Source organism: Drosophila persimilis, unplaced genomic scaffold (genome assembly GCF_003286085.1).
Source record: "Drosophila persimilis strain 14011-0111.01,24,50 unplaced genomic scaffold, DperRS2 tig00000124-arrow-pilon, whole genome shotgun sequence".
Taxonomy (NCBI): Eukaryota; Metazoa; Arthropoda; class Insecta; order Diptera; family Drosophilidae; genus Drosophila; species Drosophila persimilis.
Window position 1 is genome coordinate 9,395,862 of NW_020825294.1, and position 19,379 is coordinate 9,415,240.

A 19,379-nucleotide genomic window follows, 5' to 3' on the forward strand; every position below is an offset into this window, starting at 1 on the left:
TCTAGAACTAATAATCTTTGGGTGTTTGTTGTTGCGTATTGAATTCTAAAGGTCAAGCCCAAGTTGGAAACACAAAATAGAAAGCAAAGTGCACAAATCCTTTGTCGAACTTGTGTGGTTCTCCTGCAAAATATATTTTTGCCCCCGCAAATGGCAAAAGTTATGCAAATTTGTTAGGGTTTCAGAATGGTTTGTATTTCTTAATCTGAAACTAATGGATGTTTTCTGGAAACAAAGATTAAGCAGTGTCTGGGAGTGACGTTGTGCTATTGATATCTTCAATCTCCAGTGTAGAGCTCTCGATGTTATCTTCTATTTTCACTGTAGAGCTCTCAATATAATCATGCTTCGGACAGAAGCACCTGTTGTGTGTTATACAGCTTACATGATAGATGCTATTTTTCGGATCGCAAACTACAGCCATATCGATGGCAGTGTTCCGCATCTGCGGGCTGCAACACATGGCCACTACGTAGGCCTTTAGCCAGGTTACCATCTTGGAGAAGTGGATGCTTGTAACTGGCGGAGGAAAAGCTTCCCCACATCCTGAAGGAGAACTAACACACCATGGAATCAATTATACTCGCATCATCCCTGCCTCCGAGACACACACACACACTGACCTTTGTCCGTGTTGTCTCTTCAATTATTTAGCTTCCTCCAGAAACTTCCTCTTGAATAACAAAATACTCCAGCAAAACTTTCTCATTATACTCGTATTTTGTTGGTCTGTGTTCAGTTTTTGTGTAGTTTTCTCTGTGGTTTCTATAGGATGTACAGATAGTTTTGCCTGTGGAGGACTGCAGTGAGGGATCAATGCCTAAGCGCAGGTCCCAGCTTTAGTTCTTATGATTATTTGGTTGAAATAGTTTGCTTGCATCCCCATGGAAACACTTGCACCACACTGTGCAACATAATTTGTACAAGCAAGTAATCAAGAGAGATATAATAAGGGAATGTTTTCAATGCTTAAAATATAATTAGCATATTCTTCAGTACATTATTGGTCTGAAATTATCAAAGGCCTGACTCCAAATACAGAAAACGTTTAAAAAAATCAAACTTTTCGACAAAACAGGTGTTGTTTCTCGTAGCACGGTGTTGTCAAAAGTGGCCATAAACTACAATTTGGCTGGTGTTGTGTCTGAACATATGTGCATCACTGTGTTTAGCCAGCGCTAATGAATAGGTGGGGCGAGCATTTTTGGGGTTGAAAAACTATCAAATAAAACTGGCAGTCAACCACACAATTACACCAGCCCCACACACATACAAGCGAACGATGTATGTGTATGTGTATGTGTGAGCGAACATAAAAGTAGAGGAAAAACATGATATTTTTGCTGCAACTATTGAATGCAGCAGCAGCTCTCGCTGGTGGCTGGTGCTTTCCAATAAGCGACATAAAATATGCGAAAATACATACGCACACACACATATATCCAAGCAAACTCACACACAAACATACATACACACAAAACGCCCGCAGCGTATGCGGGGGAATATTTTATGCAGTTTATATGCGGCTTGGACGGAATACCATCCCGGTGCTGGTGACTGGCAGTGGCGCTGGCACTGGCACTGGCGCTGGCACTGGCGCTGGCACTGGGGATTCGCTAATTAGGCAATATGCACTTGATTGTGTTATAATCATTAAAACCGGAAATGCATGACCAACCGCCCCACAAAAACACTCACACTGGCGCACACACACACACTGACGCTGGCAATGCGTGAGGTAGATGCAAACATTTTCATTGCATACTTTCGGGCAGAGGCGAAAATGTTTCGCGTGAGTTTTGCATTTCTATCATAAAAACAAATAGAACGGGGGCGGGAATGGGGGCGGCGACGGTTGCTCGCACCTGCGGTGATTCGGTTAGTTTTTCACTTTTCCAGAGCTGATGGGGAAATTATAATTTTTCGCGAATATTAATTGAATTTTTAGCATACTCTTTAATGCCCCGCAGAAGGTTTGCCAAATGACCAAAAGTCACATCAATGGTCACAAAAGGGGGGTTTTGTGGTGGGGTGGGGTGGGAAAGGATAGGCACTTGCCTTGAACAGGAAACGGAAGCACATGGGGAAAGCAAACACGTGTCGGAAAAATTTCTGCTCGCAACATTGTTGACACACACATGCACCCCTGCACACCCCGCACACCCCACAGAAACCGGCACCCGGCACTGCCCCACCACCAACGTCCGACCCGACCCGCATTGCATATGTAAAGCTGCTTGTAAGCTGGCCAATTTTTTATGCATTTATGCATTTTCATTCTGCTGTCGTACCCCCTCTCCACCCCCTCTACAGCCCCGTCCCCGCTGACAGTGCCCGCATTTATATTAAAGTTACCCGTTAAGAAAAATGCAGAAACTGCTGCAAACACAAAACAGCCACCCCACCCTACCTACCATGCACTGGGAGAAATCTGGCGGCCATTAAATCATGTTTTCGAATTAATTTTTGCGGATGTTTTTTGGATTAAAATAGGACACTGGATGTCAAGCAAAGATAAAGCTAAAATACGAATTTCCAACCGAAAGTCTTTACAAAAGTACAGTAAAAGGATAGATCTATATTTGAATGACCAAGTGTTTAAGGAATACTTAGAACATGATTGATTTCAAACCTTTAAAAGACCAGTTTTGCCAGACTAGTTGTAGATTTTTTCATGTGGCTTGAAACGATGAATTTTAACAACAAAAAAGCCTCCTCTAGATGCCTTTATGTTTGTATAATATAAGATGATTCTCTCAGTGCTCCAGTGATGCCCATGTTCTTGCCCAAATGCATTTTTGTAGGTTAATCAAATGCAAGACGAAAAGAATGAGTAAGGAGCACCAATGGGTGGTGGTGGAGAAAGAGAGGGAGAACTGCAACGGCTGCTGCTACAAGCTAGTTAGTGTATCCCGGGCGTTGGAGCAAACATTTTGCCATCGTTTTTTATATACACATTTCGCTTGCGTTTCCATATTAAAAGAAATTTTCCAGCTGAGAAAAGACAAGGCGAAGAAGCTGCCGGCAACTGGCAACTGACAGCCAAGATGGACGTTGGCTGTGATTTGATTTTTATTCTAAGCAACGATGCACAGCACAACAAAGGGACACAGGACACAGGACACAGGAAGCAGAGCGCACAGCCGAGCGGAGGAGAGGATGAGTTATTGCAAATGATGTAAACGCCATTCTGTGGCTGTCCCGTGGTGCAAAATATTAATTAGTTAAATGAGATCTGCAGCTGATGGGAAGCCAAATGGAATTATGTTTTAGCCAAGAGTTGAGAAAGTTAAAAAGTAAAAGCACTTTGAATGATAAGCACTCGTAAAAGTGGACTAAGAGAACCCTTTCGTAGGGCTTGGGAAGCTCTTAAGTTTGTGGGATGTTTCTATCAATGAAAGGCAATCCTTTAAAGTACTGAAAGTGCATCCAATCGTTCATAAGTTCTAAATGATGTCTACGATCTCCCAGAGAACTCCTGCCCTATAAAACGTCCTCTACATTCCACGTATATTTGACAATGTTGATGGCAATCCTGCCTGTATTTCGTTTAAGTTAATGCGATTTTCTGCATATTACCAGCGACAGCTATCTGAAGCTCCAAGGACTAAGGACTCCCCAGTCGCCAGAAAGAGGATTCCACAACCGAAAGTCCCCTGCCATTTCCAGGTGACATAAACAAGCCCTTTATTTGGCATTTTGCTGCAGTTTTTGACACGCGAAAGTAGCAAAACGTTTACACAAACGGAATGCTGAATGCTGAGTGCCGGGAGAAAGCGGGAATGCGGATAAGGCAATCGCGTGAGAAATATGAAAAGAGAGAAGGAAAGAGATGGAAGGAGCTCTGAAAGGTAGAAAGGTACATAGATAGTATATCGTATCGTCTCGTATCATTTGTTATTTTCATTTTCCCAAACGGAATGCAGGAATGTTGTCGGGGATTAGCCGACTGTCATTGGCAGCTGGAAATCATAGACGCCCGCCCGCCGCTGTCGCCTTGCAGGATATCGCCTGGGCATCGCTGGCGCATTTCATTGTTTGTCATTTAACGATTGACAGCTGGCGATAAAGCAAACGAGAAAGGAGACACGGGACACAAGAAACGAAGAAAGGAACTAAAGAAACCTGAGCAAAAGTCACACAGAGACAGAAAAGCACAATAAGCGAAATGCCCCTCCGCCAGCAATCAAATAGAAATGTTAATGACGCAAACACAGGAAGGAAAAAGGTGTCCAAAAATTGCTTAGTTAGTCGTGTCCTTAACTTGGGCTTTTCGTGTCCTTAGCCTGGGCTTTTCGTGTTCTTATTGGTCCTTAAAGAAGGTCTGTGTCCCGGCCCTCTGTCTGGCTATTTATCATTATGGCATTGTTTGAGTTTCCTCCTTGGAGTGATTTGCCTAGGGAACAGCAGATGGGACGACGACGACTCCTGGGAGGATTCTCCTACTGGCTGTGTATCAAAGATAACAGAAGGATAACAGAAGTCCTAATGGATAGGGTAAATCTCTCCTTAAGAGCATTCACTGATTCGCTGGGGGATTCTGGGGATATCACTCATAATTTGGCCTACAAAATGAGTGTGCATTGAATAATGAATGAATGACAATGAATGTCTCGTCTTTCATTGTTAAATTCATGAACTTCCGATGAATTTTTATTCATTATTCAATATATTTTACCTTTATTAATTTCTCTTTTCATTCGGAAAACCCTACTCTCTGGCGTAATGCTGCTTATGCCACGCCTCAAACTCATTTCATTTTTCACTCAATTACGCCCCCGAATGTCAGGCTTAACCCCGTCTCCCGTCTGACGTCTCCCGTGTCCTGTGAACGCCCCTCCTCCGCGTGTCAGTGGCTCGGGTCATGGGTTTATGGTTCCATGACATTCATTCCATTCCGTTCCGTTATGTCCAACGGTTACACGCCAACCGGTTAAGCCAATTTATTAAATAAAAAACCATTTGTCACATTTCGTTCAAGTTTTCAGCGCTGCTCTTTCTCTCTGGGTCTCCCTTTTGTTGTCTTCCTTATCTTTATGATATTTTTCAGCAAAAATAAAAAAAAAAACAAAAACCCAGCTAATAAAAGGTGAAAGGCCACACAAAAGGTGACAAAAACCAGGCAGGGAAAAGAAAACAAAGAGGGAAAAATAATAATAGAGGACAGGCTGGCATTATTCTTCATTAATATCCCACCTGGTCAACAGATAAACTGGACAGCGAAAACGACATCAACCAAAACAACGGACCTGGGGAAGCGATACCAATGGAAATCCAAGCCAAGGGATAAGGAAAACCCCACCAATGGACAGGGCGAGTCCCCACCCAAAGAAATTGGGGAACAGACAGCGGTCATTGATGATCAACGACGCGGGGCCATAATAAGCAGATAATAATAATATTAATAATGAAAAGGGCAGACCCTTTTTTGCTTTTAGAGACCCTTCGATAAGGCAGTGAGTGAGTGAGAACCAGGACTGGCTGGAGAATGGAATGCTACCGCAATTAGTTGATTGCCAGGCCACTCAATTCCATCAAGGAATGGCAAGAGTCCTGTTGGCTTTCAATTTCATAAGCGATGCCTAGTCCAAGTCCCAGTCCCTTTTCCCTACGATATCTTTGGAGTATCTGTCGGGAGCCATCGCCTCGGCACTTACTCCGTACTCGCACTCGACGGGAAATTAAACTTGTCCAAAAGTTTAAATGCCTTTCTGCCAGCTTTTCTCTCGTTGCGTTTTGCGCCCGACTTTTGTTTTCAAGTTCCTCCCCCCTCCCCCCTTCCCCATGGAATCCCCAATGGACTGTGTGTCCGCCCCCTATCGTTCCCCTTTTCCCTCTGCGCTCTCTGGCTATGGAGTTTTCTAGCAATTAAACGAGGCATCCGCCTGGGCCTCTCCGCTCTCCGCTCTCCGCATACCAAATGTACAAAATGATACAAAGAGTACGATGGAGGGGCGCTCTCTCTTCTCCTTAACTGGCAACGAATTTGCTGCGGTTAGGAAATGTTGCATGCTGCTTATGTGGCAAATGAAGCATGTCAAGCAGCTACCCATACGCCTCGTTGGCCCTCTGACTCGATTGGAAAGTGAAGGATCTGCTGGGTTTCTGGCTTCTTGATTACCGAGACCCTGACTCTGGGCTCGGGCCGCAAGTAAACGTTTGAGTGTAGCCGGAGAATGTGGGGGGGAAAACATACACAATTCTATGGCAAATTCTTGAGAAAATTGACTAAGGGAAAATATTTATGTGGCAGAAGCCATAAATGTTGTAGAAAATGTATATAATATTGCCATTTGTTGAAGAAGAAATCGTTACAAACCGCAACTTAATGCTCACTTGATGATTAAATCAGGCAAGCTATCAAATGATTATTTGTCTAAATATTTGCACGGGTATTTGTGTTTCCAGCAGTTTAATATTTTGATCAAATACGAGTATTAGTGAATGTATTGATAGATAAATGTGGATTATTATTGAATAAGCCAGCAATTAAAAGATACACTCATCCATTAAGTGCTGGGTGTATTTATAGTTGAGGCATATATTTATGTATACCCTACGCGTTGATGGCAATCAAATGATTACACTTATCGGATTATAAATACCAACGGAATGGCAGGTTTGTTCTGCTAGTAGTTCCTTTAACTAAATCATTATTAATTACGCTCTGAAATTGTCTTAAATGAAGGCCATTTTGGATACAAAACAACATATTTGATAAGCTTCTTATTTCTAATTTAATGCCTAAAAATAAATGGCAGACACACAGAAAATATCGAATGACAAGGAAGTGCTCTAAGTCCGTTTGATTTCCTTGGAGTTCTCTTTGGTAAATTATTCATCTCCGTTGGAAAATTGCAGGTGAAAATCCTTTGCTGTTTTAGTAAATGAAGACCAAAAATCAATTATGAAAATATAATGCGCTTAATCCGTTTAGAATTATGATAGGATGATAGGGTGTGCAGGGCAGTTGTAGGGTTAGGTTTTAAATGAATTTCCCACAGAGCTATTTGCCTGGTTTCCCACCCACTCCTTTCCCTCTTTTTCCCCTTTCCACCGGACTCATTTGAACAATTTGTAAACTGTTAACAGCTCCATGGCCCTCCCTGCCGCTCCCTTAATATACAATTGTGCATAATTTATGGCCACATAGATTGAGGCAACAGCAGGAGGCAAGAGCAGGTGGGCGGCACGACTGTGCGAATATGTGTACATGTGGATGCATAAATAATGAAATGATATTTAATAATGCAATGATGAGAACTTGCGGCAATGCAAAAAAACCAACACAGAAGGGAAACCGGAGAAACAGGACAGGACTGCAGGGAAAAGCCAGCAACAGCAGGGCAGAGGGCAAAATATACGTAATGAATGCGTTGAAAAATTAACAGCATTGCCATTCATTTGTTGCTGAAATATTTAACGTATGAGTATTTTATATGCCATTTTTTGTTCACTATTTTCCAGCAACACATCCGCTCTGCGCCTGCAGTTATGCAATGGAAATGCCACGTACAGCCAATTGGCCAAAGGCTGAGCATCAAATGGATGTGCATAAATATTTGAGTATCACAGCGAATCGAAAGTGAAGTCTAGAGAACGAGCCAAGCAATAAAAGAAAGCAAAAGAAAGTTACAGAGGGAAGAGGGAAATTACAACACCAAAAAAAAGGAATAGACAAACACAGACACAGACACATAGACTCACGGACACACGGACAGGGACAGGCATAACAAAATGAAAATTAAAATATTTCCGCTGACAGCGGAAGCAACAATGCTGCGACGGCAGCAACAGAGGCAGCAGCAGCAGCAATGTCGGAAAATGAAATTGCAGCGGAAGCATAAAATGCCGGAAATATCCGCAAGGCTAATTGTTGCCGCCATCGCCTCGGCCATTTGCCTCCTCTCGCTCATCCTCCCGGCCCAGGCCCAGGACCACGATATGATGCACGATCATGACCACGATGACGATGACGGGGATATGCACCATCACCTGGAAATGATGCATCATCAGCAGCATCAGGACTTTATCATTGGCGAGTCCGAGGAGCGGGATCACATAGCACATCACTTGGGTGAGTAGATTTCATTACAGGAATCCCATCAACCTTGTTCTCAAGTTCCTTTTCCCGTCAATTTAACGAAAATGAAGCTCGAAACAGGGCTGATGGTATATCCGCTCTGGATCACTCCTTCTTTCACTTTTCATTTCGGCTGTGTGCGGGGCCACAAGGTCAAAAACTTTCGAGTGTCGTCTCCCGTCTCCCGCGTTGCCGACATTTAGAAAAGCTATCTGGATGTCATTTCAAGTGAATTATGTGACTGGCAGGAGCCCCCAAATAACACACACAGTGGGGCTCATTGAACACAGTGCCACAGAGAGAGCGGCAGAGCGGTAGAGCGGCAGAGTGTGAGATATGGCGAAAGGGGAAGAGGGCAGCACGTGCCTGGTTAGCTTTAGTGGCTGTTTAAGTTGTCATTGTCCGCACAGGCATAAAGAGCCCACAGCATAATTAAGGAGGGAGGGGGGAGGGGCTCGGTCCGGTGTCCCCACATGGCGTATGCGTATTGTGGCTTACTCATGGACCTGCCTCTGTGCCACACACGGTGTGGAGCTCCCACACATGCTGCTGCTGCTGCTGCTGCTCCCTGGACAGTGACCACTTAAGTTTTCTTTGTCTATGACTTGCCCTCTGCCGTCTGTCTCCTGTTCCTGCTACGGTTCATCCCCTTCGCTCCCCCTCGCTCCTCCTTCTGCTTGGGCTGTTCAACAAGTGGACAAACGTTGACATTGCCACACACAATGTTGAACCTCTGAAAATGTATCCTCCCTCATGCCCCCTCCGGATCCACTGTGCGCCGTATGTGTGCTGTGTGCGTCGTCCTGTGTCCTTGTTTGAGTATCTACTTATGACAAAAAGTGATTGACATTGTGATTGATGGCACTTTAGGTCGTCAGTTTCTGGGTTTATGACTTGACATGACTTGACCATGGGATCCCATGAATTTTTTGTGCCCCCAAAAAAGAGTTTTTAAAGAGGGATTTGCATATGGGATTTTGCACTAGAGCGAGAGCATGTGCTGTGCTGTGCTGTGCTGCTGGGAGTCCATAGTTGTCCTGGGAGTGCCCTACAGGGTCTCATTTGTGGACCGTATATTTAGTCCTGTTTTCCTGTTTTCCCTTTTGGTTAATTATCAGCTATTCGAAAGCTGCTTTTCCGCTTTTCCGCTTGTACAATTATCAATTATTGTTTGGGTTTCGATGAATCTTGATTGAATTTTCACGTTTCTGTGCTTTCCCTTTCTCTCTTTTTGCTCTCTGCATGCATTTCCTTTGCTCTTTTTTTAGCTTTTCCGCCAGTGCTGCTGTAGCTTTTCCTTTTCTGATGTAGCGGCAATTGTTTGACAATTTTTCAACAATTTCCCCACTGACTGCAGAAAATTTTGTCGCTCTGCACACCGCACACACACACGCACTGACACAGACACAGACCCATGCACTTTGCGCATTCTATGTCATTTCCCTTTTATTCGTCGCCATTTTTCCTGCTGTCTATGTGTGTGTGTGTGTGTGTGCTTTTTTCACACACTTTCGCGTTGCAACTAAAAGTATGCAAGACCTTTTTTTTGTGTGGCGCCTGGCGCTTGGTTGGTGGCAACCAAGCGGATGAGCTGCTGCCTGCCGAGTGGAGCGGTAATCAAAGAGGGGAGTGTGTATCGTGGCAGAGGGTGGTGGGGGTGTAGGGTGTAGGGTGTTGGGGTGGCGACTGCAGTACAACAATCACGGTCGCTGTTGGCCTTTGAGGCCGTGTCACCGTGTGTTAAAGTGTGCGACGCGACGCGACGCGACTCTTGTTGTTTCCTCCTGCTTTTGCTCTTTATTTGCTTTAGTTCTTGTAATTTGTACTTTATTTTTTTGCTGCTGCTGCTGCTCTTTGGGTGGTCTCTATTGGTGGTCTCGTCTCTCTTGTTGCTTGTGGGTACCAGGTAGCAGAGGGGTATGCTGTAATAGCTGGAGGGTATGTAACAGGTCAAATGGTAGGGTTTTCGAGGTCTCGAGGGGAATTTAGAAGTAGCTAGGGATTATGGATGGACTTTGTCTACAAAGATCAATAAAACCACGTAGTTTGATTATAGCTCTAAATATTCTCTATCCACATAATCTCAGAGAAAAATGGTTGTGTGGTTGTGTTACCCAATAAATGGAATTAAAGTTTCGAATTTTGAATTCAAAGCTAAATAAAATATAAATAATTAAAATAGGTTTAAACATAAATGCATTAAAAAGTAATTTTAATACGGCCCATATTCAATATAAATTTAAAACAGTTTAAAATAAATATAATATATGAAAGCCTACAAGTTTTATAAGTTTATTTTAAATATGAAAATATTTAATTAAAATATAAAATATATTTGTTCTTGAATGTGCTACATGTTTTTTATTATTATTAAATAATGCTAATAGCTATTTTAAACATGTTTAAATCAAATACTTTCATATTAATGACAAAATCTATGTGAAAACCCTTTCTGCTTACAAGCTTTTTTTCTCTTGAAAGATATATTTTTCTTAAACATAGCTCCGATTTTGTCTAAAACATTGTAGTTATTTATTAGATTTATTTCAACCAGAAATACGACTTGAAATCCCAGTATGTTTTCTGTCTTTCTTTGTTGTTCGTTCCCTCCTCTCGGGGTATACTCCGGTCTTAATTTTGAACTATGTACTTCTTTTAGTAGTTCGTTCTCCTCATTCGTTGTTTCGCTTTTCTTTCGGTTTTTGTGTTGTTTTTGGTATTGCCTCTTGGCGAATGTTTTGCTTTAACATAATTTTCCGCTGCTGGACCTCTGCTGTTGTTGGGGCCGTTTGAAGTTGCCTCCGCCCCGCCGCTCCCCTCTTAAACTCTAAGTTTAAATTTAATTTACTGACTGTTGATCTGCTGCTTGCAGCCTGGTCGGGAGGGGGATTGGGGGCCCGCCTTTAGCCATTTGGGGAATCTCTAATCAAACTTGTCCTGACTGCCACATATCAAATATGGCACACAACTCAATTAGAGACAAAGTTTTGCGCTCCGTCAGTTTTCTGTTTCGAAAACTGAATATGAAAATGGAAAATGGAGAGGGCAAATGCCGATGGAGAGGGAGAACAAAAGCAAAACTCGACACCTGATAGCTCGAATGCAAGTGTTGCATAGAAATTGTAGCACACAATTTGCATGCTGCTAATTTGAAAGTTATCCCCCGAGCAGACCTCTCTCCTTTCTCTCGCCTTGTGCCATGAGGGAAATGCATTAAGCTGGCAACAAAGTGTGATCCTCCCACCATCCACGGACGCATTCACTGACGGAGAGGACTCTCCATCACGTACGCAGCAGGAAGTTTTATCATCATGTTGGACTGAGGAGCGCGCGCTGCCGAAGTTGGCTCAGAAACTTGGCCATCGAGAGATTAATGATGGTTCGAATGGAAAGAAGGTGTTGCTCAATGGATATCAAAACAAAGATAAGGATAATGCTCTGTAAGTCGCGTACCGCCATTAGGCTTCGCATCCCCTCCCCGAACTTGTGTAAACTTGCGGCCCCTCCATCCACTAATTGGAATCATTAGCCGGGCCATGAGCAAACACTTACCAACACTTACCGGAATCATAGACAAATTTGTACAAATTTACAGGCAAGGCGGCAGTCGTTGACACCTCTCTAGACCGTACACTGATAATCTCTGGCGGAGGAGGCTCTGGGTTCCGTTTCGGTTGCTCCTTGGCCGCCGGCGTCCCTTCGCTGTCTGTTGGCTAATAAATCATCTAGAGACCAGAGACAGTGAGTGAGTGAGCGGCGAAGAGGCGAGAATTGGCTTAAATGCGTTAAGAAAAATCAACAGCAAACAGCGGGGAAAGACACAACAGCCAGCAGTCGCTGCCTGTCGCTGGCAGCAGGTGCTATGCTTCTCAGTCATCTTCCCCCCTCGGTGTGCCCATCTTTTGGGGGAGTGCAAAGTGAGACACAAAAAAAGGAAGAGCGTAAATTAAAATCCGCCTCAGAAGCAGAACAGCAGAACTCTCGGAGAACCTACAGCTGTCCATAGAAGTGGCGGCGATGGCTCCAGGCTCCAGGCAGGGCGGGATCTTTCGAGCTTCTCTGGTGTGTGTTTTTGTTGTTGTTGCATAATTTTCGGCGCACAACCAAAATATATTTTCATTTGTTTGCTTTTGCTTTACATACCCTGGAATACGCATAGCCCTTAGGGGTATATAGTGTTTGAGGAATAATAAAATAAAGTGATGGGAGCTTGTTAAAAAAAACCATTGGAAAAAAACAGATACATCGAGCTGATTTTTGAACTATTATTATATTACATAGTATATTATTATTATTATTAAATACTTTATACCATATTTATACTATTGAACTATATAACTATTGGAGCTATTCCAAAAATAGAATAATATTATTGAAAAAATATAGGTAGATATACAAAATAATAGATAATAGTAGATATAGGTGTGAGCTGTATTAAATATGTTGATATAAAGGAAAACAATTAATACAAAATATAATCATATGAAAAGTAGCAGGAAAAATGTTGCTATTATTATAAAGAAGATTGTTAAATATTCAATTCCACGAAACATTTCATATACAGGCATACAGGGTATTTCGTAGTCCAAATATATCGCGAAAACTTTAAATTTTGTTTTCCCATTTTTTGCATGTTTTGTTTTGGCTACGCCTTCGTTGTGTTTGGTGTTTCTGTTCCTGTTCCCGTAATGGCGTGGAGGGAGCGCCTCTCCTCCGTGGAACCGAACCCATGTTTCCTCCCGCTGCTCCCCCCTGTTCGCTTTCGCTGTCTCTGCCTCTGTCGCTGTCTCATTGTCTGCCAGCGACAATGTTTGGGATGGAAAATTTAAAGCATATTTCTCGGCGCTGTGCCGCAAAGAGCCAAAAATGGCATAATAAATAAATCTACTTTGAATTAGCGCCATTTACTTTACATTTATTTTGTGCCGCCCGTGCAATTTATAGCATCGCTCGTTCGGTCGTTTTTCTTTATTTGAAGATTTCCTTCTCGTTTGTTGTTTCTGTCGTTTCAATGCTTTTCGGGGCCGGGGCAGTGCGTGCTCTTTGGCTAATGAAGTTCTGAGGTTAGACAGCAATTGGGGCGGGGGTGGCAGCCCCTAAAGGTGTGCAGCTAAGTGGACTCGAAAGTAGGCAAATTACGGGCTTATATTTTGTGCGGGATGGAAACGCTTTAATGGCTCTTAAAGGTGGTCCAAAGAGAATTTCTATTTCAGTGTTCTGTAAGTTCTTCCTTATCAAACATTTATCTGCACTTGCCACAGAATTGCTGGCAATCCCAAAATGTTCCAGCACAGACTCTCTCCCTTGCGAGAGCTTCCCTTCTTTTTGCCTCGTTCTACTATTTTTCACGGTCACGTCGTATTGCCTGCAAATCACGTCATGGAAAGCATAGAAAGCAGGAAAGAAGGGAACTTTTTCGAACAACTTTCACAACTCTTTCGGGGCTTTGCTGTGTGTGTGTGTGCAGCGGCACTGTCTGGTCCTAGAGCACGTAGCATAGCATAGCATTTCTCCTGGCAACATTTGTTGCCCCCATTCAATGCGTTTTCCATGTCTGCACATGAGCCAAAAGCCGCAAGAAACGAAAGGAATTCAAAAGCAGAGACAGAGACAGACACAGTTGGAGTTGGGAGATGCGACATACAGAAAATATTACAAAACAGCAGCGGCAGACAGACAGAGAGAGAGGGAGAGTGAGAGGGAGAGAGAGAAACCGAAGTCGAATACAAAAACTTCTTGATGTTTGCCTTTGCCGGAGACGCGGCTTTGGTCACACTGTGAAACCCCCCTCCATGCCCATTCCCATTCCCAGTTGCTTTTCTCCTCTCTCTATCCTAGTAGAAATCGAATTTATTGCATACTTTCGGGCGCTGCAACCACAAAATGTATTTGCATTGCCAGGCAGCTGCGACAAGTCGAAGGAAAGTCTCATTCCCCTCCTCCTTCCGTCCAGTTAGCATGTGCTTGGCGTTTATTAAAATGCAAAATGCAAACTGTTTCCAAGGCTCCTACGCAACATGAAAATTAATTGAAAATTTGTTTCTTCCCAGCCTCTCAGAGCACTCCACTACACTCCTGTCTGACTGCCTGTCTGTCTGTCTGTCTGCGTCTTGCCATTCGGTTCGAAGGTTCCATCCACATCTCGTTGTAGAAATGGCAATCCATTTGGTTTATTGACTTGTCTGTCTGCACGCACCACATAGAGCGACCCCCCTACAGTCGAGTCCAAGGTCCTTGCGCTTCTAAATAACATTATTTGATGTCAATGCCGTGGAACCCCTGGCAAAAAAACACATAAAATAGCGCCATAAGAGTGAAATGAAAATCAATACTGGGAGTACCCGCGTTCAGTGCCAAAATATAGAGTTTCCTTTAATTAATTTAAGTTTCGGGTTAAGCGGGGTTAACTATTCCTAAATTCTCTATGGTTTTCCAACGAATTCCAGCCCAATTCTCTGTTAATTATGTCGTCCAATGACACGGCGAGGCGGGCGGCACTCTCATGTTTCCACATTCTAAACGGAAACCTCATAAACGTAAATCTATTTACCTCTATTTCGGTTTTGGCATTCACTAAATATTTTATGAGGCGTGTGTGTGCATTTACCTGTTTGGGGGACCGGTGCAACCCCTAATCGATTCCCCCTCTCCTCCCCTGATGCTGCACAAAAGTCAAGTTGCAACTTCATTTTGCGGCTGTGTGAAAATTACAAGCTGCTCGAGCGTGGCCGTAAAGGCAAAGGCGTTGAAAATGTGACCCTAAAATATTGGAAAAATGCAACGAAACGAAAAGTTTTCACATTGCACAGCTCCACTTTCTTTTGTGGGTGTTGGGTGTTTTGGATCGTGCGGCTTGGGGTGCGGTTTTTGGTTGGTTTTAAGCTGCCACTTTTCCAAGTTCCTTGCAGGGAAAACCGAACGACCCAACGAGGGAAAGAAGATATCTGTTTATATTCCTTACACACCGCTCTTGCCGCAAATTGAATTTACACTAAGGATAACCAAGCCAATATTAACTACATCTCTCTAAATGTATACTTTCTCTTTCTCCCTCTTGCTTTTCCACTCGCTTTGGCCCCCTCTTATGCACTGGATCAACTCTTTTTCATGCCTTGACTGACGACGGTATGCAACGGTACGAAAATCTTTCTCTCTCTCACGTACAGCGGAAATGCAAAATAAGGATGAGCTACTTGAAGACATACGCGAGGATACGGTCGTCAATGCGATACCAGAGAAAGGTAAGTCATACACTAGCATCCCCCCGCATCACCTCTAGCCCTGTACCCCTTCTGACATATCCCGCAAAGCCAACAACTTGAATTTCCATATATTCCACAAGGAAAGTGTCTACAGCGTCTGCAGCAAGTTTCTGAATCGTTTCGGCTTGGGGTACATGCAGCTGGTGATTGGCTTTGGAATGGGTCCCATTCAATGAGAAGAGTATGGGTTAGAGGCACTGTTGCATAACAGTATGGGAAGTAAAGGATATATCTGGGCTGGGATACTCGATTGGTGTCCACGAAACTTAAATACAACATTAGATTGGGCCTCTGCATGCCGTATTTATTGATTAGAAATTATTATTATTTGTTATTCTTATGATTATTTTTAATTGATTTAGTCAAAGGCTCAGAATTTCATTCCGTATTAATTTATTTCTTTTATTATATTAATTTATTTATTATTCTATTGGTTTCACGCTGTTATTTCAACTAAAATTTTATTTCGTTTATTTTTAATGTATAAAGTCAAAGGTTTTGTTTTCCCGTACGTATTAATTTTTTAGTATTTCATTTCTTTATTTTGCATTAATTTATTATTTTTAATTATTTTATATTATATTTATTTCAAGTTTGTATAGTAACGTAGCTATTGTTGTTTTTGTTTTTGATTGCTTAAATTAAAGGTTTTGAATTTCGTGCAGTATTAAGCTATTTATTTTTATTTTATTTATTATTCTATTTATTTCACGCTTTTATGTTAATAAAAATATTTTTATTTTTAATAGATTTAGTCAGCGGTTTAGTTTTTCCGTATTTATTGATTTTTTTATTTCATTTATCTCTTATTATTATTTATTTATTATTATATTTTTTTCATGTTTTTATAGTAGTATAAATTAATAGTATTAATTAACTAAAATTAAATCCAAATTAAATATATTAAAATTATTGTTTAAAGGCCTTTCTCCACTCATTTTTTTTTAATTTTAAATTTATTATTTGCAAATTATTATTATTACTTATTTAAAAATTACTTCTAATTGATTTATATATGTGTAGTTTCCAAATTTTCAATTTTTGCGAGTGTGGGCACGCACAAATGACAGGAATAGGTGTTGGATTGGTGTTTGCACAAGCAGGATATCAGGATAATATTGATTCTGCAAAGCGAAGTTGGCTGTTGTGCCGTGGGCAGTGTCTGCACACCCAAAATAGGAGTTTAAAATGAACAAAATTCAATCAAACAAAGACGAAAACATTAATTAACCTTCAAGAGACTTAGAAAAGCCCTTTGAGTAAATTAAAATAAACCCCTACGTTCGCTTTTTTCTTTCTTAATTATGATTTTAAGAGTATTTAATTGTGAGTCCTCCGACACAGAGTAGAGCGAGAGAGAGGGGGGAGCCCTGCACCTGAGTTCTGTGCCGTGTTCCCATATCATTTTACTTATCCCCAGTGTCGTCACGTGCTCATTTCTTGTCTGCCAGCAGCCCTGCCACCCTCCATCCCTGCCATGCCCTGCCAGGCGCCATTAAGTCAGCTGCTTGTGCGGCATGCGGCCCTTTGCCTCTCAGCCTCCACATCTCCCCCTCCCTCACTGCCTCGCTGTCTCAATGGCTGAGAGTCCCTGCCTTTAGAGTTGCTTTAGCTCTTGTCGCAGTCTTTTTTCTCGCTTTTAAATTTTATTTATTGTAAATTGTATTTGAAACGTGCTGAGGTTCAGTTTTCTGTCTCTGAAAAGACGGCTCGGGAGAAAATGCTAAGCTTGTGCCCTTGGCATGGATATGGAGAGAAAGTATCGCATGTACGCTGGCTGGCATGCATGTGTGTATCTGAATCTGTATCTGTGTGTCGTGCAACTTAATAGAGTTGTTTAGCATTTAAATAGCGCCATTTACTTGTTGTTGCTGCCACTGCCACTGCTGCCTGCCACTGCTGCTGCCTGCCTCTGTTGATGGCTGCCTGCCTCTGCTGCTGCTTATTAAGTTGGAATGCCAGTCAAGTCGAGGAGACTTAATAAACTTGGCTTTAAGCAGCAGCAGCCAAAGAGTGGGGGCGGCAGCTTGAGAAAGTGGCCCATTAGGTACTCGTGACTAAGCCAAAAGCAGTTTATAATTTCAAGCCCCGGAAAACTTCCGGATGAGTTAAGAGCCCGCACATTATCAGCATTCAAATTGCATTTGTTTTCCGGCGGGGGCCTCTCTTGAAGTTTGCGCGGAACTTAAGCCGCCATAAAAGGCGCTCCGAAAACCGCACAAAAAATTAGCAGAGAGCTTCCCGGTTAGCCATGGGATTTTCAGCTCAAAAATATCATAAACATTTTGTTAAGCACCCAGCGACGCGTCGGCTAAGGGGATAAGATGCAATATATCCTTAAAGCATATGCACATTAAATCCTAATGTCATATGCCCATAAATCCACTAAACAATCACACTTTCAATCCCAAAGACGTAACAAATTTTGCACACACGAACGCCTCAGACGAGCCTCAAAGGGGCAGAAGAGGCAGAAGAGGCATAAGGGAAGTAGGCCGTAAGGACACACACTTAGACACATAAACACACACTTATGTATACAAGGGGTGCACATACTCGTTCGTAGGAGTACTCGTATCTGTGCGTATCAATACAAATCAAATGAGTTGGCAAAAGGCGACAGACGATGACGAAACAAACCCTTGGATCGCTCTGTGTGTGGGAATGGCAGCCATTGAGGACAGTCTGCTACGGATTTGACGCATCGAAGGGCTGTCTGTGTAATGGAGCTTATTAGTGCGGGGCATGGGGACTTCCATTATTATTATCAAGTGAAGCATACTTCAGGGCGCACAAGAAACAAACAGCGAAAACAGAGAGAAAGAGAGAAGCAGAAACTCTGATGCTCTTTGAGTCTTTGAGCCACCTTTATGGCAATATAATTTGTTCACTGAAGGAGGAAAGTCCTTCAGCTTATAGCCCCATGAATCTAGTGATTACACCGCACAAACGTAAGGGTATCAAGGACTACTCAAAACGTGATGTTTAGCCAGAGATTAGGCGACAATCAACCGCAGGATGTGGGGACCCACAACAAGCTAAAACAGGCAAAAAGTTGCCCGTTTTGCGCACTTTCCCGCCGTTTTGGCTCTGCGCGCCACAATTGAGATTTACGGCCGCATCAATAAACATCAAAAAACATTCGCCAGGACACACACACACACACACACAGACACACAGAGTGAAGGCCCATCCTCAGGACATGGCCCTGGCTGCTACACCCCTTGCTTATCGCCTTGTTTACGCATTTTAAGTACAAGATTGTTATGTGTTGATTTGCCTTAACCGATGCGTGCCCCGCATATGAGAGAAAGAGCCGAGGCTCGTCTTTTTTTGTATTTTATTTTATTACGAGTATATGCGTGGGGCGCAAAACTTTGCTTTGCTGCCGTTGCTGCTGCCTGGGATGTCAGCGACAAACAAGTGCAAACACAAACACAAACAGTCAAACAGAAAGGCGGAGCAGTAGGCAGTAGCCTGGCGGCCAAGTTTTAAGTTCCATCCGCACCCCCCGCCCCTGCCATACTAAAAACCACAAATCTGTTGCATACTTGCGGGCGTGCGTTTAAAGTCAACGCGCTTTTGGCCGCTTCACTGAACAGGCGCACCGCCCCGCCCCGCCCCGGCCCGCCACGACACAGCCTGCCTTTTGATTGACTGGTTGAGAACTGAGTGACAGGCCAGGCCAGGCCGTTCGTTGGTCTAGGCCATGATTGTGTGGGGCCTCCGGTACGTTGATGTGGGTTTATGCTAAAACACAAAGCAAAATGTAAAATGGGCCACTGGATATCTGCAACTTAAATCAGGGCACAACGCAGATTAAATGAAATGGAATGCAATTTATTTTCATTAACCTTTAATTTGTAAATGTAATCAGAGTTAGGGGAAATGGTGTGTTTCTAGGGGCAGGTACATACCCATACATTGAGAGAAGATACACAGCACTTTTTGCACACACTTGTAGTACTTTCAGGGCCGTTGATGATAGCCATACTAGCTTAGAGCGGAGGTTCTTAACTTACATCAAATCCCTG

The 19,379-nt window shown here is 42.9% G+C and overlaps 1 protein-coding gene across 2 annotated transcripts in view; it reads left to right on the forward strand.

The window, feature by feature from the left end:
- The window catches only part of LOC6596551 (cell adhesion molecule 2), a 40,124-nt gene that overhangs the window by 2,609 nt on the left and 18,136 nt on the right, over positions 1-19,379 (forward strand). For both annotated transcript variants that reach the window (XM_002021652.2, XM_026987804.1), the window contains exons 2-3: positions 7,468-8,077; positions 15,250-15,324. In XM_002021652.2, the coding sequence (XP_002021688.2) occupies positions 7,738-8,077; positions 15,250-15,324 (415 nt within the window). In that variant the 5' untranslated portion in view covers positions 7,468-7,737. The remainder of the gene's footprint in view (positions 1-7,467; positions 8,078-15,249; positions 15,325-19,379) is intronic.